Source organism: Camarhynchus parvulus, chromosome Z, assembly GCF_901933205.1.
Source record: "Camarhynchus parvulus chromosome Z, STF_HiC, whole genome shotgun sequence".
Lineage (NCBI taxonomy): Eukaryota > Metazoa > Chordata > Aves > Passeriformes > Thraupidae > Camarhynchus > Camarhynchus parvulus.
The window spans coordinates 7,772,455-7,798,375 of record NC_044601.1 but is presented as its reverse complement, the minus strand read 5'-3'; the positions used below and the strand labels follow the sequence as shown (position 1 = coordinate 7,798,375).

The 25,921-nt window shown below is 57.2% G+C and overlaps 1 protein-coding gene across 1 annotated transcript; it reads left to right on the top strand.

Annotated features, from left to right (window-relative positions):
• The first annotated feature begins 1,510 nt into the window (after positions 1-1,510).
• FRMPD1 (FERM and PDZ domain containing 1) lies at positions 1,511-25,206 on the top strand. The gene is given in 21 exon segments (XM_030969011.1): positions 1,511-1,611; positions 2,275-2,432; positions 3,550-3,652; positions 3,724-3,769; positions 5,467-5,574; positions 12,114-12,209; positions 13,880-14,005; positions 15,655-15,774; positions 16,426-16,562; positions 18,038-18,164; positions 18,385-18,480; positions 19,403-19,585; positions 20,575-20,722; positions 21,115-21,212; positions 21,215-21,421; positions 21,423-21,461; positions 21,463-21,601; positions 21,658-21,765; positions 22,677-23,587; positions 23,589-24,456; positions 24,459-25,206. Coding segments are annotated over 21 exon segments (4,563 nt in total). The 3' UTR covers positions 25,103-25,206.
• Positions 25,207-25,921: the final 715 nt, after the last annotated feature.

The following is a 25,921-nucleotide window of genomic DNA, read 5'->3' as shown; positions in this document are numbered from 1 at the left end:
GAGAAGGGAAGGGGTGCATGGGTGAGGGCTGGAGCTGCAGCTGAAGGTGCTGAGGAGGCACCTGATTCCTGCAGGCACAGGGGATCACAGGGTCCCCATTTGAGGAGGGGTCACCGTTCCATCCCTCAGCTCTGATTTCTGGGGGCACAGTGGATCACAGGGTCCCCATTTGTGGTCAGAGGTGCCTCTGAGAAGCGGTGTGGCTGGAGGAGCAGGGTGAATTGCGCTGTATGAGGAGGGAAGTGCCCAGTGCCAGAACTGCTGAAGGCTGAATTCCCCCCATGTTCTGAGCAGGCTGGAGTGGCTCCCTGTGAGGAGCTCACCAGCAAATGTGAATCCTGCCCTCCCTTCTTGGTTGGAAATGTGAGCTGGGGCAGTTCTAAGGCCTGGGGAGGTGCTGAGTGGAGCAGGACCCGTTTTTGTTGAGACACATTTTTTTTTGCTCCTCATTTCTGCATTTCCAGCCATCTCTGCTGTCCGTGGGTTCAGTCTCTGACGTTTCTGTTGCAGCATGGAGCAGCAGCCCGCTGTCCCAGCATGTCCCTGAGGCACAGAGCGTCCAGCCCCAGCAGAGGACCCCAGGGAGGAGGCCAGGACGTGCGGAGCCGCCGGGCTGGCCAGAGGCACCCTGTGGAAGGTGGATACAGCAGTTTTGGGAGTGAAACACAAGGAGCTGATACTCCTCACGGATTCTGGCAGATACAGGCACAATTTGTTTCATTTTGTGTTGGGCCGTGTCCCTGCCCACGGTTGTTCCCAGGGCTGGAGCTCGGAGGGCTGGCAGTGCTGCATGGCAGTGGTGCATGGCTGCAGGGCTCACTGCTGGGGTGTGCAGGTACCACTGAGCTCTGCATTTACAGCGTCAAAACAATTCCTGGTTTCACTGAGGACTCGTGGTCTGCCAGGCTCAGTTTGGGGGTGGGAAGCTCACCCTGCCCTTGCCCCTCCAAAAGAAGCCCATGGAGCCATGAAATCCTTGGAAAAGGGATGCAGGCATCACTGTGTGCTGTGGAAGGGTGACGCAGTGTGACCATGGCACAAGTGACTAAAAGCACCAAGCAGGGGAGGATAGGTGGGCAGGGGGTGCCGTGGGTGTCACAACAGGTGTCACCCTCTGTCAGAGCCCTGCTCTTCACAGGGTGCCAGCCGATCTCTTTGTATTTAATATTGTTTAATATCGTTTAATATCGTTTAATATAATTTAATATCTTTTAATATCATGTTATATAATTTTATACAATTTAATATCATTTAATATAATTTAATATAATGTTATATAATGTTATATAGTTTTATGTAGTTTAAAATGGTTTTATATAGTTTTATATAATTTAATATTGTTTAATATAATGTTATATAATTTTATATAGTTTAATATAGTCTAATATCGTTTAATATTGTCTAATATCATGTAATATAATGTAATAGGTTACACTATGGTAACGCTAAAAGCTGTCCAGAAGAATTCCCCAGTCACTGTTCTTCTATGGTTTCTGTCAGTTCCAGGTAAATGGGAGATTTGGAGACTAGCTTAATCCATGCACGAAAAACATGTAGAATAGAGCAAATGGTAGCAAAATGGCTTCATCGCTCTCGGGACAGCCTGCCCAGGTGAGTGGGGTCTGTGGAGGGAGCACCTTGGGTCAGAGGCAGCGCCTGGGGCTGGCGCGGCCTGCGCGGCCTGCTCGCTGTGTCTGTCCTTGGGAAATGCACTCCCAGAAAAAGAACAGCAGCAGTTTGTGAGCAACCCCCCTGGCTGCCAGGGCCTGACGTTCCTGCCTTGCTCTGCTGGGGTTTTGTGAGGAGGAGATGCGGCATTGCTCCACTGGAACTTGCTCCTCTGGAAGGTGGGCTCGTGTTTCGTTGTGGGCCCAGTTTGGACTGGGCCGCGTCGCCAGGGATCCTGGCCCACGGCTGCTGTCCTTCCCTGGGGCCTGGGAGATGGCACTGGGGTGTGGTGCACACAGAGAGGACACAGAGTGGACACAGAGCGGACATCCATGGGCTGAGTGGATCCCAGCAGAGGCCCAGAGCTCCCGTGCTGCCTCGCTGGGTGAAGGTGCTGCTGCTCCCTGTGGGTGGAGGTGATGCCTTGTGCTGGGGCACGCCTGTGTGACCTTCTCTCCTTCTGTGTGACCAGCGGGCTGGGCTGAGCTGCGGTCTCAGCCTCCTGCAGAGGCCTGGGGCAGCCCCTGGGCAGCAGGGCATGGCCTACATCCTTGGACAAGCAGTCTGTGGTAGTGTCACGTCTAACTGTGTGTTCTGCTGGCGCAGGGGCAGCGTGGCAGCAATGGACAGCGCTGGGGACAGCGCAGGGCAGCCCCCCAGCCGGGCCAAGGTGACGGTGACCGTGTACAAGGACCTGGTGCTGCAGCACTACGGCTTCGAAATCTGCCCCGGGCTGCCGCTGACCATCGCCTCGGTGACTGCAGGTGTGGCTCTGACAGACCAGCAGGGGGATGGAGGGATGGGCTGACTGCAGGGCTGTGGGTTCTGTTCTTGTGGGGATGGGTTGCTGGCTCTGGTTTCTGCTGGTGTGGGAGCCCTGAGCTCACTGTGGCTGCCAGGGGCACCAGGACACATCCCAGCTCCCAGTCTGGGGCTAGTGTCAGTGTCCCCACGAGTCCCTCACCTGTGCTCAGTCACTGCTGACCTTCCTGATGCACAGAGCTGCTCCAAGTCCTTCCTGGTTTTTTACCTGAAATGCAGAGGAAGAATTTAATCTTATCTCAGAGAATTTCATCTTACTCCACTGTGGCCATGGTGATCTGAACAGGTCTGGGCTTTCATCCCTGTGACACAGGGGTTTGCTGCTGGGTGCAGGCAGTGCTGAAATCAATCAGGTTTATATTTGGCTATAGAAGGGATGGGTGTAACTCAAAAACTGACATTCTGTTTCCTATTATATTTTTTTAATGGGTGCACAAAACCACGCGGTTTTCACCTGTTGGTGTGGGTGCCAGCCCTCTCTTTGACTGGCTGGGCTCAGGGCCAGGGCAGGGACCCTCTGTCACTCCTACTTCTCTTCATGCCCCTTCCCATGTAGAATTACCTGAGAGCTGTGGGGAGTACAGAGTGGGGTTTTTTCCTGTTATGCTTCTCTCTTCTCCTAATCAGAAATAATCAATATTTTACTAAAGCTGAGGCACAAAGAAACCTGCCCTTCATTTTACTAAACCTGAACACAAAGAAACCTGTCCTTCCGAGCCTGCCCTTTGCTGGTGGGATCCCATGTGTGCTTGCCTGTGCTTGGTTCCCAGTGCGGTGGGCTGAGACAAGGGGACAGATCCTGGGGGGTTCTCGGGGTTTCTGCACTGTGGTGGTGATCTCGGAGGGTTTCTGTGCTGTGGTGGTGTCTCAGAGGGTTTCTGCAGTGTGGTGGTGATCTCAGAGGGTGATTAGGGTGATTTCTGGGTATGGGGGTGATCTCGGAGGGTCATTTCTGTGTGTTCTGTTGCTCTCGGAGCGCTGTTTCCGCGGTGTGAGCAGCTCTGTGCCCCGGGGGCGGGTTTCTGCCCGTGCCTCACCCCACTCTGCTCCATTCCGCAGGGAGCACGGCGGACGGCAAGCTGCAGCCCGGGGACCAGCTCATCATGATCAACTCCAGCTCGGTGGATGGGCTGTCGGTGGAGCGGGCCGCCAGCCTCATCAGGTGTGTCACACATGTGTCCCCGTGTCCCCGGAGCCACGGTGTCCCCGCGCTGACCGCCTGTCCCTCTGCAGGGACGCCGGAGATGAGCTGCTGCTGACCGTCCTGCGCTGCACGGCCGTGAGTGACCCTTCTTTGGCTCCCCGGGCACGGGCAGGGGTGACTGGGCTGGCAGGGGCTGGTCAGGGCCACGCGGGTGCCCTGAGCACCCTCTGTGCCACAGCCAGCCCTGGGCAGGGCGGGCAGTGACTGCGGCAGCCCCGGGTGCGGGGCCGGGCGGGCCGGTGGCAGGGACAGGCTGTGCCCCAAGAACCCTGCTGGGCTCCGGGATGCCCGGAGCGCTCGGGGGCTCCTCCCAAATCCCGATCTGTGCCCCCATCTCCTGTCCCCAGGCAGGGTGGGGCTGTCCCACAGGTGAGGCATGTCCCCCAGGCAGGTGACACGGGCAATTTGACAGGTGAAGGCTCTGCCTGGGGGGGCACTGAGGGGCTCTGCTGCTGCTCTAGGGGACCACCATGCTTTACAGGGTGTTTGTGCAGAGTTCCTCAGCACACCTGAGCCTGATGGGACCTGTCGTGGTGACAGCAAGGTCGTGTGACAGCAGCACTGTGTCCTTGGTGACAGCAACCCCGTCCTTGGTGGTCCTGGGTGGTTTGCAGCACTCTGGGCAGCCCAGCAGAGCAGGCAGGGTCTGTCCATCAGTGCCAGGCTCTCTGTGTGCTGGGCTAGGTGCAGCCCGGTGCCATCCTCTGTTCTGCGGGGTCCCGGTGTGGGGAGGGGACACCTGGGCACGGCACCTGGTCCCCGTGCAGTGACACTGGCAGAGTGACACTGGCACACAGTGTCCGCTGGCTGCAGCAGCTGCCCGGCAGGTCTGTCTTGGTTTGGAAAGACAGGAGCCTGCTAAGGAAGGCAGGACCCTCCCCTGAAATGGAGAATGTAAACCCTCCCCACCCCTCCCAATTGCTATAAATTTTAAATTAAGGGGCTCTCAGGCAAAGATATGGGAGCAGGAAATAACAGTTCTTTAATAGGGAAAAAAAAAAATGAAAAGATAAAATAAACAATGCAGTGCACTAGAACAGCGCTGACAGAGTCAGAACCCAACCTGACACCCTGTGGGTCAGGGTGCTGGCAGCAGTCCCATTGGAATTGTGGCTCAGCCCTCCCGCAGTGTCAGGGGTGGTTCTGTTGGAGCAAGGGGGATCTCTAGAGAAGGATGTATTCTTCCTCTGGAGATCCAGGGGAAGAAGAGGCAGCTGCTGTTCCTCTGGGGAATCCCATGGAGAAAGCTGTGCTGGGGTCTCAAAAACCTCTGGATGATATCTGGCTAGCAATGTTTGAAACCTCAGATTGTATCCAGGCAGGAATGTTTGAAATCTCTGATTATATCCAGGTAGCAATATTTGAAGCCTCAGATTGTATCCAGGTAGCAATGTTTGAAATCTCTGATTGTATCCAGGTAGCAATGCTTGGCCCCTCCCTCTGGGCTCACATCTCCCAATAGGATGTTACAGTTCTTATCAGCCATGCAGGGACATTCAATAGCTGTTATCAGCAATGTCCCCTCCCGAGGGAGGTGTGATGTGGTCACTCAGAGAGAGAGATAAAGCAAACTGCCCACTTGACAAAGCTCATCTGCCATACAGATGGTAATGGAAAACATCCTGCATTGCAATCTGGAGCAAGGTCCGAAGGGTCTGGGGCAGGGCAGGGAGCGCAGAGGCTGCCCGGACACCACTCCAGGTGTGTGCGGGCAGCACAGGTGAGCAGGCCCCGCACGGCCCTGCCCCGACCCAGCCCCCCTATCGTTCCAGGGCGGCCCCAAGTCGTCGTTCCTCACCGAGGAGAAGAGGGCGAGGCTGAAAACCAACCCGGTCAAAGTGCGGTTCGCGGAGGAGGTGCTGCTGAACGGACACTCGCAGGTCAGCGCGGCGCGGGGCTCTGCCCGGGCAGGGGGCTCAGGCTTGCTGTGCCCCCTGCCCTGCCCCGGTCTGGCAGGCGCTCCCTGCTGCTGCCGGAGCTGATCGGGGCACGGAGGAGGCACTGGCATCTGCGGGGATTTGGCTTGGATGTGCTTAATGGATTAATGGGAAGCACCGCATGCACTGCCTCTGTCCTGCTCCCGTCGGAGCTCGACCCATCCCTGCAGCATGGCGGGAGGAGCTCTGCTCCCCTGAGGGGCCATGCACGGAGAACCTCACTGAGGGGTGGGCAGGGTGAATCCTGCCCCAGAAACGGGAGGTGGGCGCTGCTGTGTGTGCCAGGGTAATGATGGAGGAGCTCGTCTGGCCCTGCTGGGCACAGTCACTGGGCAGGGGCTATGTCACAGGGACCTGGCACTGCTCAGGGCCTGTGTCACTGCTCAGGGGCTCTGTCATGGGCACTCTGCCTCGCTGTTGGGTGTGACAATGTTCTCAGGGTGGCAGCTTGCTCTCCATCCCTTCAGAGGGTGTTTACAGTGCACCCACAGCTGTGCCTCTGCCAGGTGAGCTGCCAGGTGAGCTGGTCACAGCTCTCTGGAGGCTGCTGCACACCCAGCACGGGGCTCCTGCTGCTGCTGCTGGAGCTGAGCTGGGTGCCCACGGCCCTGTCCCTGCTGGTGTCCCTGTGGCACAGGTGAGAACTCCTGTGTCCTCCCCAAACTGTGCACAGCTCCTGAACGCCTCCTGCTCCTTCTGTGTCACTTTCTAAGCTTACTGGGGTCAGCTGTGAGTCATTAGCTCTGTCTTCCAGAATGAAAAAACCCGGTGGCCAAACTGCCCCTTTCTCCCCCTGCTCATGAGTGCTGCTCACTGTCCAGGTCTGGCCAAGCCTTTCTGCTTGGCAGCAGTGACAAACCACCCACTGGCCCTTTCCCTTCTCCCTGCCTGTCTGTCTGTCTGTCTGTCTGCTGTCCCCTGTCGCAGGAGGAGCTCCTGGCCCAGCTCACACCCTCCCAGGGCAGGGTTTGCTCCCTGTCCCCTGCACACAGGTGTGCCGTGGGTGTCACCTGCCCGGGGCACCCCGCTCCTCCTCACAGGGCAGGGCAGGCTCGGCTGTGCCCCCAGACGTGCCCAGTGTCCCTCTGGACCCGGGGATCCTTCCCCTGCTGCCACGCTGCTGCCAGGTGTGCCAGGGCTGCCCTCGGGGGTTGGTGACACGGCTGTCCCAGCCCTCGGGTGGCGCAGCTCTCGAGGGGGTGACACGCTGTCCCAGCTCTCGGGGGTTGGTGACACGGCTGTCCCAGCCCTCGGGGGTTGGTGACCCGGCTGTCCCAGCCCTCGGGGGTTGGTGACATGGCTGTCCCAGCCCTCGGGTGGCGCGGCTCCCGGCGGGCAGGGGGCGGCGGGGCCCTCCCGGAACAGCAGAGCATTCCCGCCGCTGGCAGATGGGACACCCGGGTCAGCGGGCAGTAAGGCTGTGCCCAGGGGTGCCCAGGCAGGGAGGAGCGGGGCAGGAGGGCGCGGGGGACACGGGCAGAGCCGGGAGCGCTGCCGGGAGCTGCAGAGCTGGGCTGGGGTCACAGCCCGAGGGCTCCCAGGTGTGTGACAGCCCCACACCCATGGGGTGGGAGTGTCGGGGGCTGGGATGGTCGGGATGGACGGAGATGAGAGATCTCTGAGGCCAGGTCATGGAACTTGTGGTTTATTGCAAAGGGCCTGGGTGCAGGGCCTTGCTGGGAGCTGCCAGCCACAGCTGGAGCAGGCCTGAGAGAAGTAAAGAGAGTGGGAAAGAGGATGAGAGAGAGGATGAGAGTGATGTTACAATACCATAAATCTTCTTCTGTGCTGAATATTCTAATTCTCACTAACCAATCTAGTGCAACATACAAATCCTATAGCATTTCCATACAGCCTATAACAATCATTACATTACCATACTGTGCTATATTTTAAACCCTAAAAACTCCTCTTTGGGCCCCTTCTGCCAAGCTGTAGGGTCTGCTCTGACCCTTGGAGCTGTCTGCAGGCAGAGGGTATTGTTCCATCAAAAGGGGATCACCTTCAGTGGCCACACCATTGTTTTCCAGTTGTTCAGTAACTGAGGGATCTCAAAGCTTACTTGCATTTCAATCTCGCTTATAGTTTCCATATTCTCAAAATCTTTTGCCAGACAATCATATTTATAAGGCTTTCCTGCTTCATCTTCCCCAACCCATGGCAGGGTTGGTCCCAGTGGGTCTGGGAAAGGACCCCTTGTCATAGCCTAAAGAAGGCACCTGAGGAGGGAATGCTGCACTCCGAGCTGCCCTAAAGCCCCTGCCAGCATTGTGCTGAGCTGACCAAACCGCTGCAAGTGCACGGCAGGGACACGGTCAGTGTTTAGATTGCCGTTAATTTACTGACAGCACAAAGGCAGGCAAATTAATTCAGGTGCTGGGGTCCCTGGTGTTAGATTCCCTTCTCGCCATCTGGATGTGTAACCTGTTTTGAGCAGTGAGGTATTAGCACAAAGGAAGGGTAAATAAATTTGTTGCATATTTATGATTCCTTTCTGGAAAAGCACTCTGCACCACGGCAGCCCTGAGTGCTTTAGGGCCGCTCTCCTTTCCGTGGGCTGACGCACTCAGGCAGCCAAAATGGGCATTATGGCCCTGAGAAGCGTGCAGCCTCCAGTTTCAGTAAATATACTGCTCTTGTCATCCTAATGGAGCAGGGCTAAGTGATCCTTGCGGCCAGGGAAGGATCCCAGCGGCTGGTTCTGCAGCTGAAACCCGACCCTGCCGGCTGGAACATGAATTGTTCATGAGCCTCGCTGCTTTCCTGCCTTCTGCGGGCCGGTGATGGATTCCACATCCCGGGCAGTGCCCCGGGGACAGCCCGCCGGGGCACGGCAGGGGCACGGCCGCGGGAGACGAGGGGTTAACCCGGAGCCGCCTCTGACAGCCCCCGCAGAAAGAGAGGAACCTCTTAGGGGGCTCTGGTGTGGTGTTTGTGGGGTCCCCCGTGGCAAGAAAGGATGAATTTGACTGTTCTTACAAGGCTAATTTATCACTTTATTATATATTAATGATATAATAATTATAATAATAGGATGATTTTGACTCCATGTTCTTATAAGGCTAATTTATCATTTTATTATATATGATATGATAATTATAATATAATAGTATGTTACTATATTGTATTAAAGAATACTACGCTAAAACTATACTAAAGAATAGAGAAAGGATACTTACAAAAGGCGTAACAAGATATTAATGAAAATTTACAACTTTCTCCTCAGAGTCCGACACAGCTAATCAGTGATTAGTCATTAAGTAAAAACAATTCACACGTTGGATAATCAATATCTCCTACTACATTCTAAAGCAGTAAAACATGAAAGAAGCAAATAAAATAATGTTGTTTGCCTTTTCCTCTGAGGCTTCTCGGCTTCCCAGGAGAAAAAATCCTAAGCAAAAAATTTTTCCAGAGAATAGGATGGTGCCAGCTGGGTAGCTGGATCTGACCAGAGAGTGGTGATGTGTTTGGGCAAGTAAAGAGCCCAGAATTTGGGCTAGAAGAAGATCAGCAGCGTTCTCTTGTTTTCCCTCAGTGGTGACTGCAGGCAGCTTGAACCCCAAAAGGGCTGTGAGAGGAGCGAGGATGGCATTCAGAAGTGTTTCATGTTGGCTCTGGCAGCACTTCAGGGGCTGTGGGCTGTCTGTCTGGAGGGCTGTGAGGTTTGTAACGTGAGACATGGTGAATGAAACACAGAGAGACCATCTTAGAAGTACCATTCTTAGCCCTGAGAGTCTCTTGATGAGGATATGTATTGGAATTAAGTACCAATACAGCTGGATGGGACGTGCCTTGGTTTGTCTGGCCCTTGCTGCTTGACCAAGGGCAGCAGCTGTGGTGTTTCACCCCACAACTTTGGCCTGTTGTTTCACCTCACAACACGGCTATGTGGTGTTTCACCCCACAGACACCTTTGGCCGGCTGGTGTGTGGTGTTTTACCCCACAGACACCTTTGGCCAGCTGGATGCTGCAGCTGGGTGCATGGAGAGCAGCCCAGGCTTGCAGGAGCTCAGCTTTACCTTGGTGGAGAAGCTTTAAGGCCATGGTGAAGGAAAGGAGTCGGTTCTGATGGAGGGTTTGGATCCAGAGCTTTATCCTGGCCCACAGGCCTCTGAATGCAGCAGCAGCTCCAGCAGAACTCCCTGAGCCCGTGGCTGCTGCTCCTTTGAACCCCGGGGAGAGGGGCAGGGAAGGGGTGGGGAGCCACCAAGCAGGGACAGGAGGGGAGGGACAAAGGGACAAAGGACACCTGGATGGCCCAATGTCCCCCGGGCTGAGAGGCGTCTTTTGAACTTCACCAGTCACACGATGCCCTTTCTGGAATACCAAGATTGAGAGCACTCAGCAGGGGCAAGGGGAGGGGAAGGGAGAGGGTATTGGCACACCTGGGGAAGGAAGCAGGATGACTGAGACAGGCTATTACATCACACCACAACAGAGATGAACCCTTTGGGCGGTGGGAGCAGCATGCTGGCCCAAGAACGTGAAGAAGACGGGCAGAGTGGGAGCTCCAAGGTGGAGGGGTGAGCCCTGAGCAGCCAGGGATGGTGGCAGTGGGAGGAAAGGTGCATTCCCTGGTGGAGGTGGAGGGCCCCTCTAGCAAACCACCTATTGCTCCAAGCACTACCCCCTGAACCTGACCATGAACTTCTTCCACCAATTTTCAAGCCCATCCTTCCTAGGAATCCCACTAATCCTCATCTCAATAACATTCCCAGCTCTCTTGCCACCCTCCCTAGACAATCCATGAATTACTAACCCTCCAGCTATGGTTTATCAACCTAGTCACAAAACAGCAAATAATACCCCTAGACAAAAAAAGGACACAAAAGAGCCCTAATTTTAACATCCCTCATAATCTTCCTCCTACTCATTAACCCTCTAGGACTGCTACCCTACACATTCACCCCAACCACCCAACTATCTATAAACTGAGCCCTAGCTTTCTTCCTGTGACTAGCCACCCTCCTAACAGGACTGCAAAACCAACCCTCTGCCTCACCAGGCCCCCTCCTGCCAGAAGGCACTCCACCCCACTAATCCCAGCCCTAATCCTAATGGAAACAACAAGCCTGCTTAGCACTGCATGTACCCCTAACAGCCAACCTCGCAGCAGGCCACCTCCTCATCCACCACTGAGGGTGTCCTGTCCTGTGCCACGTGTTTGGGACCCATCTCAGGACACCCTGGTGGCATCCCCTCCTGCTTTGGGAGGTGCCAGTGTTGTGGTGCGATGTAATAGCCTGTCCCAGCTATCCCAGTTCCTTCCCCAGGTGTGCCAATACCCTCTCCCTTCCCCTCCCTTGCCCCTGCTGACCACTGTCTGTCAATCCTGGCATTCCAGAAAGGGCATCGTGTGGTTGGTGAAGTTCAAAAGACGCCTCTCAGCCCGGGGGACATTGGGCCATCCAGGTGTCCTTTGTCCCTTTGTCCCTCCCCTCCTGTCCCTGCTTGGTGGCTCCCCACCCCTTCCCTGCCCCTCTCCCCGGGGTTCAAAGGAGCAGCAGCCACGGGCTCAGGGAGTTCTGCTGGAGCTGCTGCTGCATTCAGAGGCCTGTGGGCCAGGATAAAGCTCTGGATCCAAACCCTCCATCAGAACCGACTCCTTTCCTTCACCATGGCCTTAGAGCTTCTCCACCAAGGTAAAGCTGAGCTCCTGCAAGCCTGGGCTGGTCTCCATGCACCCAGCTGCAGCATCCAGCTGGCCAAAGGTGTCTCTGGGGTAAAACACCACAGTTGCTGCTTTTTGGTCAAGCAGCAAGGGCCAGACAAGGCAAGGCACATCCCATCTGGCTATATTGGTATTTAATTTCAATATGCCAGGGTTGCAGATCCCGGGGCAGGGCTCGGTGGAGGCAGTGCTGTGTGTTTGCCAGGCTCCCCTGGCACTGGCAGCAAGGGGGGCTGCTCTCAGCCTGGGTGCTGCTGGCTGATGGCAAGATGCCTTTTACAGCACCGGACACATGTGGAGATTACTCTCCTTAACAGACATGGGTACCTCTGGGAACTTGAGGTCCCTTTTTATCCCCCTCTCAAATACGTATGTGTACAATTTCACAATAGGTTCATACATATTCATTTTTACTAATTTAACGTGACATTTGATGCTAGTTTTTCTTTATCAGAAAGAGTTCCTAGGTCAGGTTCACCTGCTCTCACAGCAGTCTCTCTGTCCCCCCCATCTCTGTCCTTCACTGAAGCAGTTTCCCTGAGCCTAGGCTTTGCAGTCGGGCTAAACAGCTATGTTTTATAACCACAGACTCAAAGATGTGCATTTCACCTAAATCAAAATGGATTTCTCCTCTGGAGAATTTCTGCTCTGTCTCAGAACCGTCATCAGGAGCAAACCCTCATTATGTGCCGGGGAAGAGGGTTGCCAAGGCAGAGGAGGGTTTCCCAGGGCTTGCAGAGGCAGGCAGGGCAGCTGGCACCCGCAGGCTGGGTGCCCCAGGGTGCAGCTGCTGCTCTTGTTCTGCAGGGCAGCTCCCTGCTCTTCATGCCCAACGTGCTCAAGGTGTACCTGGAGAACGGGCAGACCAAGGCGTTCCGGTTTGAGAGGAGCACCACGGTGAAGGTAAGGAGCTCTGCAGGCTGCTCCCAGCAGCCCAGCCCGACCCATCAGCTGCAGGCAGGGCCCTTGCAGCCCCCAGCTGCACTGACCACTGCTGGCTGGGCTGGGCTCTCTGAGCTCCAGCCTCATTCTGCACTGTAGGGATGCTCCCCTCTGCAGACACAAGAGCTGATTCAGCCCCTCAGGTGACAGAGCAGCCCACAGGGAGTGATCCTCCTGAACAAAGGCTGATCTTCTCTCAGATCACTCCCCTGAAAACACAATGCTGCTCTGCAGAGCCCTTTCCATAACTGCTGTGCTTGGACACAGCCTTGCACACCTCCAGCTTTTCTGGCCTGAGCATTGGAGCTGCTCAGGGTTTATGTTGGATGTGGTAGGATTTGGCCAGGGCCAGTGACTGGAGGTCATTAATTACTTAAAGGGCACGTGGTGTCCTGCACAGAGCAGATGCTGTCAGGGACACTCACGATGGACAGACATTCTGGGGCTATCAGGCTGAAAGTATATTAAAGGGAAGCACAAAGAGATTTCATTTATCATGCAGTGAAAACTTTCCTCAGAAAAGGAGGAGTTTGTCTAGCTCCTTCAAGCTTCACAAAAACATTGTGGTCTCTCAGGCAAGTAAGTGTCTGCAAGTCTTCTGACTTGCAGGGTCTAGAAAAATAAAACACTGAAATAAAGCAAGGAGGTGGAAAGGAAAGGAGAGTTGTAAAGAGATATTTGAATGCCTGTCCCCAAGGGTTTAATTTCTAAAGGATGGATTTGCTCTTTGTGTTGAGTTGCTCAGCTCTGACATGGAATAAATTTTCCCAGTTTTTAAAGCAGCCCTCACAATTGCCCTCCAGAAATATCTAAATGAGTGAAATGCTTCCCAAGTTAGGTGTTTCCTGAAATTCCTCTGTGTTTTGAGACATCCTGGCTTAAAACTGAGGTGAGTCAAACATTTATGCTTGCCTCAAAAGGCTGGAGTGAGCCCAAGGGCTTCTGTTTCAATTTGTGCTCAGTCAAGCCTGAGGTGATATTTTCTTCTTGCCAAAACTATGCCTTGTTACTTCCATAACAGATAGAATATTGACAGAATTCTCTATTGAGAATTGACAGAATTCTCTATTACAAAGTGAAACACCAGTTTCAGTCAGATGCAGTAGGATTTTTACAGTTACGGTCTCAAATTCTTGTTTATTGGAGAGAAGTGTTCTCCACAAGTTCTTTTTAGTTTTTTTTTCACAAATCACAGACTGATTTGGGTTGGAAGGGACCTTAGAGACCATCCAGTTCCAACCTCCTACCTTGGGCAGGGACACCTCTCACTTGCTTCAGGTCCTGTCCAGCCTGGCCTTGGACACTTCCAGGGATCCAAAATGTTGCAGAGTTCTAGAAAGCAAGAGTGGCAAACACAGCAAACACCTGGGGTTTTTCTGTCACTCGGGGGTGGCAGAAAGTGCTCAACACCACCCAAAGCTGTGAGAGTGAGGCAGCTCAGGACAGGCAGTTCCAGAGATGGGTTTGGTACCTGTGACACCGTGGGGTCTGCAGCTTGCCCACCTTGTCCTGGGGTCATGGTGCTCTGCCTGTGCGTGCCCCCGCAGCTCTGCAGGCTGGGGTCAGGCAGTGGCAGCCCTGCAGCAGTGCTGGGCCCCAGCTGAGCTCTGTGTGGCCCTGTGCCCTGCCAGGACATCGTGCTGACCCTGCAGGAGAAGCTGTCCATCCGCAGCATCGCCCACTTCGCCCTGGTGCTGGAGGAGCAGTACAACCTGGCCAAGATCCACCTGCTGCACGAGGAGGAGCTCATTGCACAGGTGAGCAGGGCCCCGTGTGTCCCACAGCCCCACTGGAGAGAGGGCAGTGAGGGCACAGGGGTCACCAGAGGGGTGAGCCCTTGTCCCCAGTGCTGCCATCCACCTCTGCCATGGTGTTCACACCCCACAGCCTGGGGAAGGCACTTTGGGAGCAGCCCGAGTGCCCCCTCACACACAGCAGCATCCCTGGGCTGGCGCTGCCTGGAGAGCAGTGGTGGTGACACCCTTTGTGCCACCTGCCACGTCAGCCCATCTGCAGAGGGCTGCTTGAGCCTTGGGCAGCTTTCAGGCAGCTGTGCATGACCTCTGTGCTCACAGCTCCCTGGGCAGCCAGAGCATCCACCCCAGCAGGGGCCACTGGGTTAAATCTAGTTCTGAGCCAGCCCCTGTGTCCTGTGAGCCCCTGGGATGCTGCTGCCCCAGGGGTGCCTGCTCAGCTGCCCCAGCTCCCTGCTGCTGGGTTTGTTGGGTGGCAGCCACTGCAGAGGGTCCATGGGGTCACACAGGGTGGGAAGGCACACACAGGTATCATCCAGCTCCAGTCCTGCCTCAGGGGCTGGTGCTGTCACAGCACCGAAGCGCTGAGGATTTCTGCTGGGCAGGATGTGCCCAGAATGAAATGTGCTGATGGAAAACTCAGAGTCTTGACGTTGTGCTGGCATTACAGGGATGATTCGGGTCTGTTTAGGGCTGCTGCGTCTCGTGACTGCGCTCCGAAGCAGAGCAGGCTGCCCCTTCCCCTGCTGTTCTCACACAGCCCCTGAGCCTCTGTCCTGCTGACACTGAGAGTGTTTGGGATCAGTGGGTGTTTAAATGAGGCCTTGCTGCCAAAGGGCTCCTGGGCTACTGCAGGCAGAAGAAAAAAACAGATGAAGAATCAGAGATAAAGTTACAATCACGAGCCTTGCCTCCTTGTGTTTGTTCAGGACAATCTGCACGGTTCCCTTGCCCGTGGGGTTAACATTCCTGTGGGTTTGCAGAGCAAAGGCTCATTGTGCACTCTGGAGGGAGGGATGGTGGTGTGTGTAGGAGCATCAGGGGTTTAGGATGGTCGGGATGGATGGAGAGGAGAGATCTCTGAGGCCAGGGCTTGGAATTTGTGTTTATTGCAAAGGGCCTGGGTGCAGGGCCCTGCTGGGAGCTGCCAGCCACAGCTCAGAGCAGTAAAGAGAAGCAGAGAGGATGAGAGAGAGAGAGGATAAGAGGGTAAGAGAGCACGGTTCCCATTCCAATACCATAAATCTTCTTCTGTGTTGAATATTCTAACTCCCACTAACCAATCCAGTGCAACATACAAATCCTACAGCATTTCCATACAGCCTATAAGAATCATTACATTACCATACTGTGCTACATTTTAAACCCTACAAACTCCTCTTTGGGCCCCTTCTGCTGAGCTGGCAGGGTCTGCTCTGACCCTTGGAGCTGTCTGCAAGCAGAGGGTGTTGTTCCATCAAAAGGGGATCACCTTCAGTGGCCACACCATTGTTTTCCAGTTGTTCAGTAACTGAGGGATCTCAAAGCTTGCTTTGCATTTCAATCTCGCTTATAGTTTCCATATTCTCAAAATCTTTTGCCAGACAAATCATATTTATAAGGCTTTCCTGTTTCATCTTCCCCATCAGAGAGACACCCTCTCTCTCTTGCAGGTGGTCCAGAAAAGAGACTCTCACGACTACCGCTGCCTCTTCAGGGTGTGCTTTGTCCCCAGGGACCCCTTGGACCTCCTGCAGGAAGATCCAGTGGCCTTTGAGTATCTGTACCTGCAGGTGACACTGGGGTGTTCCGTGCTTGGGAATCCCTCCTCAGCCCATCCTCATTTGTGCCTTAAACCAGAGAGTGCCTCAGACTGGCTCAGCTGCATGGAAATGCAGAGTGTGACGGTGCTCACAGGGGTTCTTGGATGAGGGAAGAGACAAGGATCTGACTCCATGTTTCAGAAGGCTTGATTTATTATTTTATGATATATATTACATTAATACTATACTAAAAGAATAGAAGAAAAGGTTTCATCAGAAGGCTAGCTAAGAATAGAAAGGAATGATAACAAAAGCTTGTGTCTCGGACAGAGAGTCCAAGCCAGCTGTGCTGTGATTGGCCATTAATTAGAAACAACCACATGAGACCAATCACAGATGCACCTGTTGCATTCCACAGCAGCAGATAACCATTGTTTACATTTTGTTCCTGAGGCCTCTCAGCTTCTCAGGAGGAAAAATCCTAAGGAAGGGATTTTCCATAAAAGATGTCTGCAACAGCAGAGCACTTAAAATCAGGGCATTTCGATTCAATTTGCCTTGAACTCTTAAACAGCTGGTGTGTCTGGCTGGGGGTGTCCTTAGCTGGCTGTGTGGTGCTGTGCTGCGCTGGCAGCCCTGTTCTGCGTGCCTGCTGCGCTGACTGTGCTGTGTTTGCCCCAGAGCTGCAGCGACGTGCTCCAGGAGAGGTTTGCAGTGGAGATGAAGTGCAGCGTGGCCCTGCGCCTGGCTGCCCTGCACATCCAGGAGAGGATCTCTGCCTGTGCCCAGCCCCAGAAGGTGTCCCTGAAGTACATAGAGTGAGTGCCCGCAGCTCCCTGCTCCCCTGCCACTGACCCCAGGGACAGCAGCACAGCCCCAAAGGGGGGCTCAGCTGCTGCTTGGCCCCTGTTCAGCTCTGCACAGGGGGCCAGAGGGGACTGAGCCCCTTGGCTGGGCAGGGTGGCCTTGGGGGCCTCCCTGTCCTCAACCCCTGAAGGGCTACTGGTATAGGTGATATAGAGACTTCATCATCAGAAGGTGATAAGACACTTTATTATTAAGAGACACTTTATTATTAGAAGTCTACAGTTTTTGTAGAAATAATGGTGTATGAAAAGACACTTTATTATTAGAAATTTGATCGTTTTTTACAGAAATAATGGTGGATTTAAGACTTGATTGGCTTTTAGGATTTTTTTTTTTACACTATTGGTGAACTATTAATAGTACTCTCTGGAGAATCATATTTATAGACAATGGTGACAGAAAGAGACATAACAATGGCTTGAAGTCTTTCTTCTAAGTTTCCCACAGCTTCTACACAGCTTCCCAGGATTTTCCTGGGAGAACCATGTTTCTCTCTGTTCAGAGGGTACGTAGTTACTGCAAACCCCCTGACCTGCCTGACTAGTGCAGGCGGTGAGCTCCTGCGTGTGTCCCGAGGCACAGGGAGGGCCTTCTCTGTCACAGGGCCAGGCCCTTGAAGCTGCAGGTCTCTCAGGCAGTGATGGTTACCCAAGCTGCTCCTGCCAGTATTGATTGCAGTGTCTGCAGAGATTGCAGTGTCTGCTGTAATCACCAGCCTTGCACAGCCAGCACATCTCTGCGTCCGCCAGAAGCAGGCCACAAACGCCTCCTCTGGGCAGTGTGGAGTACTGGGATCTGTGGGGAAACCACCAAAAAATGCTTTCAGAAGGGGCAGGTGTGCTGTGCCGCACGTTGGTGCTCCTGGACTGCTCCTGCTGCACAGAGACCCTGCTCTAGGCAGCAGTGATGAGCTCCTTGTTAATTACCAGGCGCTGGTGTGGTGACCAGGTTAATTACCGGCACTGGCTGCCTGGTGTGCAGCCAGATGTGCCCAGCTGTGTGCAGGGAGGGGCAGCTGCACTGCTCTCACCCCACAGGTGTTTAATGCCTGCGCTGAGTAAACTCCAGCAGCACTCCTGGCCCACGTTTTGGGGGCAGGAAACAATCTGCTGCACTGTCAGAATCTGCTCACCCAAGCAAGGTGCACGCAAGGACAGACTCTCCATCCTGGGGACGGTGAGGGGAGATGGGGACTGCCCTGCTCATGCAGGTTGTGAGCTCCCTCCTGTGCAGCCATGTGAAAATGGCCATTCTGCACCGCAGTGCACACTGTGCAGTCCCACCCTGATCCCCTGGCAGGGGCAGGTAGCAGTGAATTCCAGGGGGTGCCACAGCCCCCCAGGGCTGCCTGGTGCCTCTGCCCTGCCCTGTGCTGTGGGCTCAGCGTGGCTGGGACCCCCTGTGCTCCCTTCCCTCTTCCTGCCAGGAGGGACTGGGGAATCGAGAACTTCATCTCGCCCACCTTGCTGCGGAACATGCGAGGCAAGGACATCAAGAAAGCCATCAGCTACCACCTGAAGAGGAACCAGGTGCTGCTGGACCCTCGGCAGAAGGTAGGGTGTGATCCCCAGGTCAGGTGTGCCCTCCCTGCGGCTGTTTTCTGCCCTCACACTCCCTGATCTCCCTGTGCTGTGCTTGCTGTGGGGTGTGTGGGGGGCTCCATGGGCACCTCTGCTGGCACACTGAGCTGGCTGTGCTGGTCACAGGCTGTGTGCCTGCTGCAGCTGCATGCAGAGCCTGTTTCTCACCCTGTTTCCTCTCCTGCCCACCAAGCACGCACTGAACGCAGTCCAGGTGCGCCTCAGCTACCTGCAGATCCTGGGGGAGCTGAAGATGTACAGCGGGATGATCTTCAATGCCACCATGATGGTAGGAGCTCTTTGTGAGCGGGATTTTCAGTGCCACCATGATGGTGGGAGCTGGTTGTGTGTGGGATTGCCTTGGGCACACAGTCCCAGTGGCCACACTGCCTTTCCCTGCCCTGAGGTGCCATGGTGGCTGTTGGTGAGCAGCTGTGCTGGAGGAAATCAGTTTAATTCCACTGAAGTGTCGATGGCACAGACCAGGCTACAGAGCAGTTTTGCATTTTTTCTGACTGGAAGCTGTCACTCTTGCTCTTCAGATAAACCCTGTCTATCCTTTGTGTGGTATAAAGTACTTGGGAAATCTGGGTGGGCTTCAAATTCTCGAGAAAATACTGGAAAGCCTTAAACCTCACTGTAAAAAAGAACTCTTCCCTTTTTACGAGAGGTTTCTTGGTTTGCTGATTTTTCTGCCTGTCCCCAGCTGGGTCTGTGCTGAGCTGCAGAGCACAAGCTGTGTCACACAGGGAGCTGAGCAATGCTGGGGGGCACCCACAGGTCACATTAATGCTAAACTTTACACCTACATGCAAATTGAACAATTTCTGCCCGGTTATATGTGCGTTAATTCATTTTTCATTAAGTGTCTCACCCTAACAAAAAGCACTGATGTATCTTCCAAGCCCAGAAACGTCTTTGTGGAGTTTCTGCCCTGCAGCAGGTCTCGCTGGGTCCATATGGGGACACCTGGGCTGCCAGGTGACAGGACTGAGAGTGCCCACCTGCTGCCAGCCCCATCACTGGGTCTGCCAGGTGGCTGCTGCACCCCTGGGGCCACGGGAGGCTGCTGTCCCTGTGTGGGGAGAGGGCAGGGAGAGGGCTCCTGTGGGAGGGGGTCAGTGCTGGGAGCCCACGGGAGCTCGGGGGGCCAAGGGGGCCCTGCCAGCACAGGTGAGGGGTCCCTGCCCAGGTGTAACCGTGTCCCTCAGCTGCAGGACAGGGAGTCGTACGTGGCGCTGCTGGTGGGCGCCAGGCACGGCGTGAGCCAGATCGTGAACAGCAAGCTGAACATCGCCAGCAGCCTGGCCGAGTTCCCCAGCATCAGCAGGGTGGAGCTCAGCGAGGACTCGGAGCGAGTCAGCACCGTCAAGATCTACCTGCAGGACCTGAAGGTGAGCACCTGAGGGGTCACCTGCACCATCAGCTCTCCTCAGAGGCCGGGGGAGTTCTCAGAATCTCTGCTGCTCACAATCACTCCAACATGTGTTAGAAAGTCTCTGTTCCCAGCCTGGCACTCAAAGAAGGAGTCAGAGCTCTTCATTTCTCAGTCTCAAGGTTGTTTATTGTTCCTTATCTATAAAATCCTTTCTCCTGTCCTGCCCAGGTCTGCTCAGCAGGACAGTCAGAGGCACTCTGCCTGCCCCAGGGAGGTGTTATCTTTTTATACTAAAAACTACGTGTACAATATTTACAGTGACTTCCCAATACCTGTCACCTATGTTAGACACTGAGCTTCTACTTTAAACCAATCCAAAAGTGCCAACATCACCCAGAAGATGGAGGCCAAGAAGAAGAAGGAAAAAGGACAACGCACGCCCAAATTCTTCCATCTCAGGTCCCCAAGCGCCCATTCTAAAAACCTCAAAAATCTATTTTTCACCCCATGACAAACTATTATTCTACTTAAACTTTTTTGACTTGGAATCCTTCATATAAAGGCCGGTAATTGTTATTTCCAAGGGCTAAATCAAAGGCACAGGGGTCTGGGGCTCTGTGCCAAGGTCTCTGAGCCCCTTGGGCAGGGGCTTGAGCCATCCAGGGCAGCCAGAGGAATGTCCTGGGTTCCCACAGGCAGTCACCAGGGTAAAAGGCTTAGAACACACTCAGCAGGGAAAGCTTGTAGGAAGAACCACAATAATTACTAGAGAGACACAATTCTTCCTGCTGAGGAAAAGTGGTTTTTTCCTCCATCAGTGAGACACAGCAAAGGCACAAAAGGCGAGAAAAATAAATTTCTCTTCTTTGTGCCTCCTTGTATGAGACAGAGGGGGTGCCTTGTCCTTGTGCAGCCTGTTCCTGCTGACTGTGGTACAATGTTTGTTTATTCTAATCTTCTTTACTCTTTTCTCCCCCACACCTCCGAAAATAAACCAAAAAAAAGGTGCTTACTCTGCTGCTGGAGTCGAACAGTGCAAAGGACCTCGTCTGCCTCATTGCTGGCTACTACAGGCTCCTTGTGGATGCAAACGCCTCCATATTCACCTGGGGAGACAAAAACCAGCAGCTGCACCGCGTGTCAGCTGAGGAAGGTTCATAAAAGCAGCCTTTTTGTGACGCAGGTGGGGAGGAATGGGTGGATGGCCCAGTTCCTGGAGCGGCAGCCCGGGGCTGTGTGGTGGCGCCTGTGCTTGTTTGAGGCTGGACCCGATGGTCTCAGAGGGCTTTTCCGTGGTTCAGGGAGAGCTGCAGGCTCGTGGGCACCAAGGCTTGGGGCTCAGCTGGGCTGGCAGCTCTGGGGGCTGGAGAGCAGCTCCCTCTGTCCGTGCCCTGAGCTGCTCTGGGCTGAGAGCACCCGCCGCTCCCTCTGTCCGTGCCCTGCTGGCCGGGGGCTGGCGGGGTCCGATCGCCCCGGTCCCGCGGGTCAGGCTCTGCCCGAGCCCTGCGCACCCAGCCCGGGCTGAGCGGCTCGTTTACACCGCAGGCTATGAATCCCGAGCCTGCAGCGACTCCGAGGATTCCTGTGAGCCGGACTCGTGCTCGGAGCGGCGCCCGGGGAGCCCCGCGGCGAGCGGCGGCGCGGCGGGGCCGGCGAGCCCCGCGGCCCCGGGGCGAGCGGCGACACGGGCACCGACAGCGCCTCCGAGGCCTCCGACTCGGCCAACACCGAGAGCCGCGGCTTCAGGACCAGCGGCTCCAGCGACTCCGTGGATGCGCTGGAGGAGGATGAGGCGGACGCGCGCTCTTCCTCCCGGCCGGGGCTGCTGCGGTTCTGCACGCCGACCGTGCGGGGAGATGAGCGGCTCCGGCAGCAGCTTCTCGCCGGTGACGCGCCGCGGGCAGCCCCGCCGGCACCGGCAGCGACACCGGCACCGGCAGCGGGGACTATTTGTGCTTGCTGCCGGTGCGGCCGGGGCAGGGCGAGGGTCCGGCCCGGCAGCCCGAGGGGAGCGCCGCGGGCGGCCGCGGCCCGTGCCCCGGAGCATCCCCGCGGGCAGCCCGGGGCACGGCGCGCCCGCCCCGCCGGGGCCAGCGGGACACGGCGAGCCCGTCCTGCGGCCGCCGCCGGGATTCGCCGACTCCAGCTCCGAGGAGGAGTTCTACGATGCTGCGGACCGGCTCAGCCCTCCGGCAGGTAAAGCCACGGCGGGGACGCGGGTCCTGCTGCAGGGCTGGGCTGCGGGGCTGCCTCCGCTGCCGTCCGTCCCGCTGGGCGCTCCCCTGCCCGCTCCTGGAGCTTCTGCGGGGCTTTGGAAGGACCTTTGAAGCCCCTGCAGGCCGCTCCGCAGCACCCTTACAGCGACATTGCAGGGGATTTATTATCACGTGCAAACACACGGTGCTGGGAAAAGTCAGTTTTCGGAGGAGTGGCATTCTGGAATCTCCCAAACCTGTAAAGCATTGTCACAGGAACCCCCGAGATCAAAGGTCGTGCTCAGGCCAGAGGCTGGGTTCAGAGCTGGGTCAAGGATTCCCGGGGCTGGGCAGCTCCCTGACCATTGTTTGCTCTCAGAAATGGGAGTATTCCTGTTCCTGGAGTAATCAGCTCTTTCAGTATTAACAGAACCTCCTAAGAATGTAATTCATGCCGTTACAACAGTTTTGGCTTTGATACTAATGTGCAGTCACTGTTCTGTGTTCAAGCAAAGCTGTCACTGTGGAAATTGTTACCACCTAAAAATCCAGCTGGGGCCCTCTGGCCATGTTTCTGTTTGGTGATGTGCCTACAGCTGTGGGCAGTGCTCGCCTGGGGCTGCTGCTGTCCCCAGATTCACCCCACACCTGCCTTCAGGTGGAGCTGCTCCCTCATCCCCCGCCCCTGTGCCACACACCCAGGCTCTGCCTTTTCCTGACATCCCACTCCACGTGGGTACCTGAGCACGAGAGATCGTTTCCTTGTGCCCTCGGGAACCAGGAATTGCTGCTGGACTTTTGTGCCTGTGGTTCCAAGGCTGTGGCAGGAGCTTTTTGGGCCCACTGTGTAGGCGTGAGGGTATTCTGCTGCCCGGGATTACTTCCTGATTTCCGTGTTTTTCTTGCCATCAGGCTATGATACAGCATCCTGGGAGGGCACGGAGAGATCCTCCTGCATCCCAAAGAGGCTGAGGTGGTACAGCTTGGGGGAGAACCCCTCGGCGAGGCAGAAACACGGCCAGGAGAGGGAGCTGACCTGCAGCAAGAGCCTGAGGAAGAGAAGATCCTTCCTGAAAACTGATTACACCTCACAAGTCAGCTTCCCTGCAGCTGTCCCAGGCTCCCCACAGCGCTGCTGCTCCTGGCCACCCGCTCAGCCCTCGGCAGAGGACACGGGGAAGGGCGTGGGGAGGGGGATTCCTGCAGCCCCCCGGGCCCAGAGGGACACTGCTGGCACAGAGCCCTGCTCTGCTCCGAGGGACACGCAGCCTGACACCACGGGGACAAAGTCGGTGATGGAATGGCTGGTTTCCTCCCTTCTGGACGCTCAGCCTGCTGGTGGCCAGGGTGGGGAGGAGGACAGCAGCCTGCAGCCACAACACGCCCCTTTGCCATCCCTGGAGCCCCCTCCCAGCTGTCCCAGTGGAGCTGCCCAGGAGCGCTGCCCAGGGGAGGCAGATCCCGGGTGTGTGAGCGAGGAGAGCCCTGTGCCCAGCGCGGGCTGGCAGGGCCCGGGGCTGCGGGAGGAGCGGGGTGAGGTGGTGCCTGCCCAGCACAGGGCCAGCGCTGTGCCCTCTGCTGCTCTGTGCCGCTCCGACAAGCTCGTGCCTCTGCCACCGGCTCCTGTGCCTAGCACTGCCCCTCCCCAGGAGCTGGCCCAGGGGCAGGGGCTGCTCCCGGCCAGGGTGGAGCCTCCCCTGGCTCCCTGTCGGGAGAGCAAAGCTGATGGCCAGAGCTCTGTCACTGGCAAGGGCGGTGCTGATGGCAAGGGCTGTGCCCACGGTCAGGGCTGTGCTGATGGTCAGCTCCATGCTGACAGCCAGGAGCCGTGGTGATGGTCAGTGCCATGGTGAGGGTCAGCTCCATGCTGACAGCCAGGGCCGTGCCGATGGTCAATGCCATGCCAATGGTCAGGGCAGTGCCAGTGGTCAGTGCCATGCCCCTGGTCAGTGCCATGGTGGCAGCCAGGGCAGTGCCAGCAGCAGCTGTGAGGGGGCCGTGTCCCGGGCCAGGGGCTGGCAGGGGGTGAGCGGGCAGACCCTGCTGAGGGTGCACGGGGGGCACACAGAGTTCCCAGACACAGCCCAGCTCCTGGCAGGCTGCAGCAGTGCCCCGGGGGCCCTCACCCACCTCTCCTGGCTGGCACTGGGGGTGAGGACAGCCCCCGTGCCACACAGCCCCGGGGCACACAGCCTGCAGGACAGGGCCAATGCCCCCCTTGAGCCCCCGGGCTGTGTGATGCCCAGCGGGTGCAGGGGGGCCGGTGCAGGTAGCAGGAAGGTGCCCGCGTCCCCTGCAGCAGGAGCAGGCTGTGCCGGGGCGCTGGTGGGCAGCTCGGGGCCGGGCGCAGGGCAGCCGGGAGGCGCAGGGATTGGGGCTCAGCAGCAGCCACAGCCTGCTCAGGCTCCCCTTCCCCGGGGGCAGGCGGCAGGGCTGGGCCGGGGCTCCTGCCTGCCTCCACCTGCAGGGCTCTCCGTCTCCTCGGTCCCCGCTCCCCCGGGGAAAGGAGCAGGAGACCACGGGGCTGTAAAACACCCGTTCCCCTGTTTTAACCCCGAGCAGGGTGAGCAGAGCCCTCTGCCCCCCATCCCTGCCCAGCCCTCCCCAGCATCACGGGGACTGGAGGGCTGCGGCTGCCACCTGCCCTACATCAGCTGCTTCCCGCAGCCCCACAACCAGGGGGAGGGTGAAACCAGCCCCCCCAGCTGCCAGAGCCCCTCACCTGCCCCCCCTCCGGCAGCTACAGCCTTGCCGGGACCGCCGGCAGTGGTTTGTGCGTTGCTGGGGTCAGGGCAGGGCCGGACCCGCACCTCCGAGCGCTCGGGCAGCTGAAGGAGCAGGCGTGGGCGAGCCCTGCGGATCTCTCGCGCTTCCTGGCCTACACCGTGGAGCTGCAGGAGGTCGTGGGGAAGCTCTGTGGGAACCAGGACACCCACCTGCACCACCAGTGTGCGGAGCAGGGGGCGGAGAGCAAGGGGGCCCTGGGCTGTGCTTCCCAGGACCTGCTGTCCAGCTGCCAGGCGCTGCTGAGCACGGAGCAGCCTCTCCCCGAGGTGCAGTGTGCCCTGAGAGCCACCTTCGACCGCCTGGTGCAGCTGGCAGTGACCTGCTTCCAGGTGACACACTGCCGGCGGTGCGGGCAGCGCCAGCAGGAGCTGGGAGCTGCGCTGGGGGCTGTGGTGGGCACCTACCAGCAGCTGGTGCAGGCCCTGCAGCAGCAGCTGCACGGGCAGGTGTGCCCCGAGCTGGGCACCAAGCTGCTGGCCCGCCAGCACACGGCCCTGGCCGCTGCCATCCTCTGCCTCCTGCAGCAGTTCAGGGCGTCCCCGAGGCTGTGACGGGCACACGGGGGCACTGGGGGGGACAGGGCCAGGTGTGTGCCCTCTGCCCACCTCAGGCTGTGCCCCAGGCGTTGTTTAGCCCAGGATGGCCGTGCCCACACCTTGTGTCAGGGCTCCCCAGGAGCAGCCGTGCCCCAGGTGCCCTTGGAGCCCTTCAGTGCGTGTGTCCTGCCCAGGGCTCGTCCCACGGGCTGTGCAGGTGGTCAGGCTCACCGTGTTCTCTCAGCTGCCTCTGCCACGCGTGGGGAAGAGCCCGTCAGCCTGCCTTTCACTCACGCTGCCCCCAGGCAGGCTCTGCGCTAAAGGGACACCGAACCCCACCCAGCCCGAATGTGATGGAGCCCGGGTGGCTTTCTCCACCTTGGTGGCCGAGGGAACACAGCGATTCCAGCCGCTTTTCCTCAGCCGTGCCGGCCGTGCAGGGTGTGCTGCTGCGCCTGCTGCCCCGCGGTGCCTGCGGCAGCCCCGGCGAGAGCGGCGCCGGCCGCGGGCAGGGCCGTGCAGGGACCGTGGGGGCTCCCCGGCCGGGAGCAGCCCCGTGGCTCCGCCGCAGGGGCCGCCCAGCCCGGGCAGGGGAGGGTGGCTGTGCCGCCCCGCGGGGCACCGGGCAGCGAGGGCAGAGCCGGTCCCGCCTGCTCTGACCCAGCCCGGGGATCCTGGGGGGTGGCTCCTCTCCCCACGGAGCTGCGGGGGTCTGCACTCGGCAGCTGAGGGTGGGCACGGTGGGCTCGAGTGATGGCAGCACCTCTGCCCAGGCACGGTGGGGACAGGGCTGTCCCCTGGCTCGGGGACACTGACGGGGATCATCTCCACACC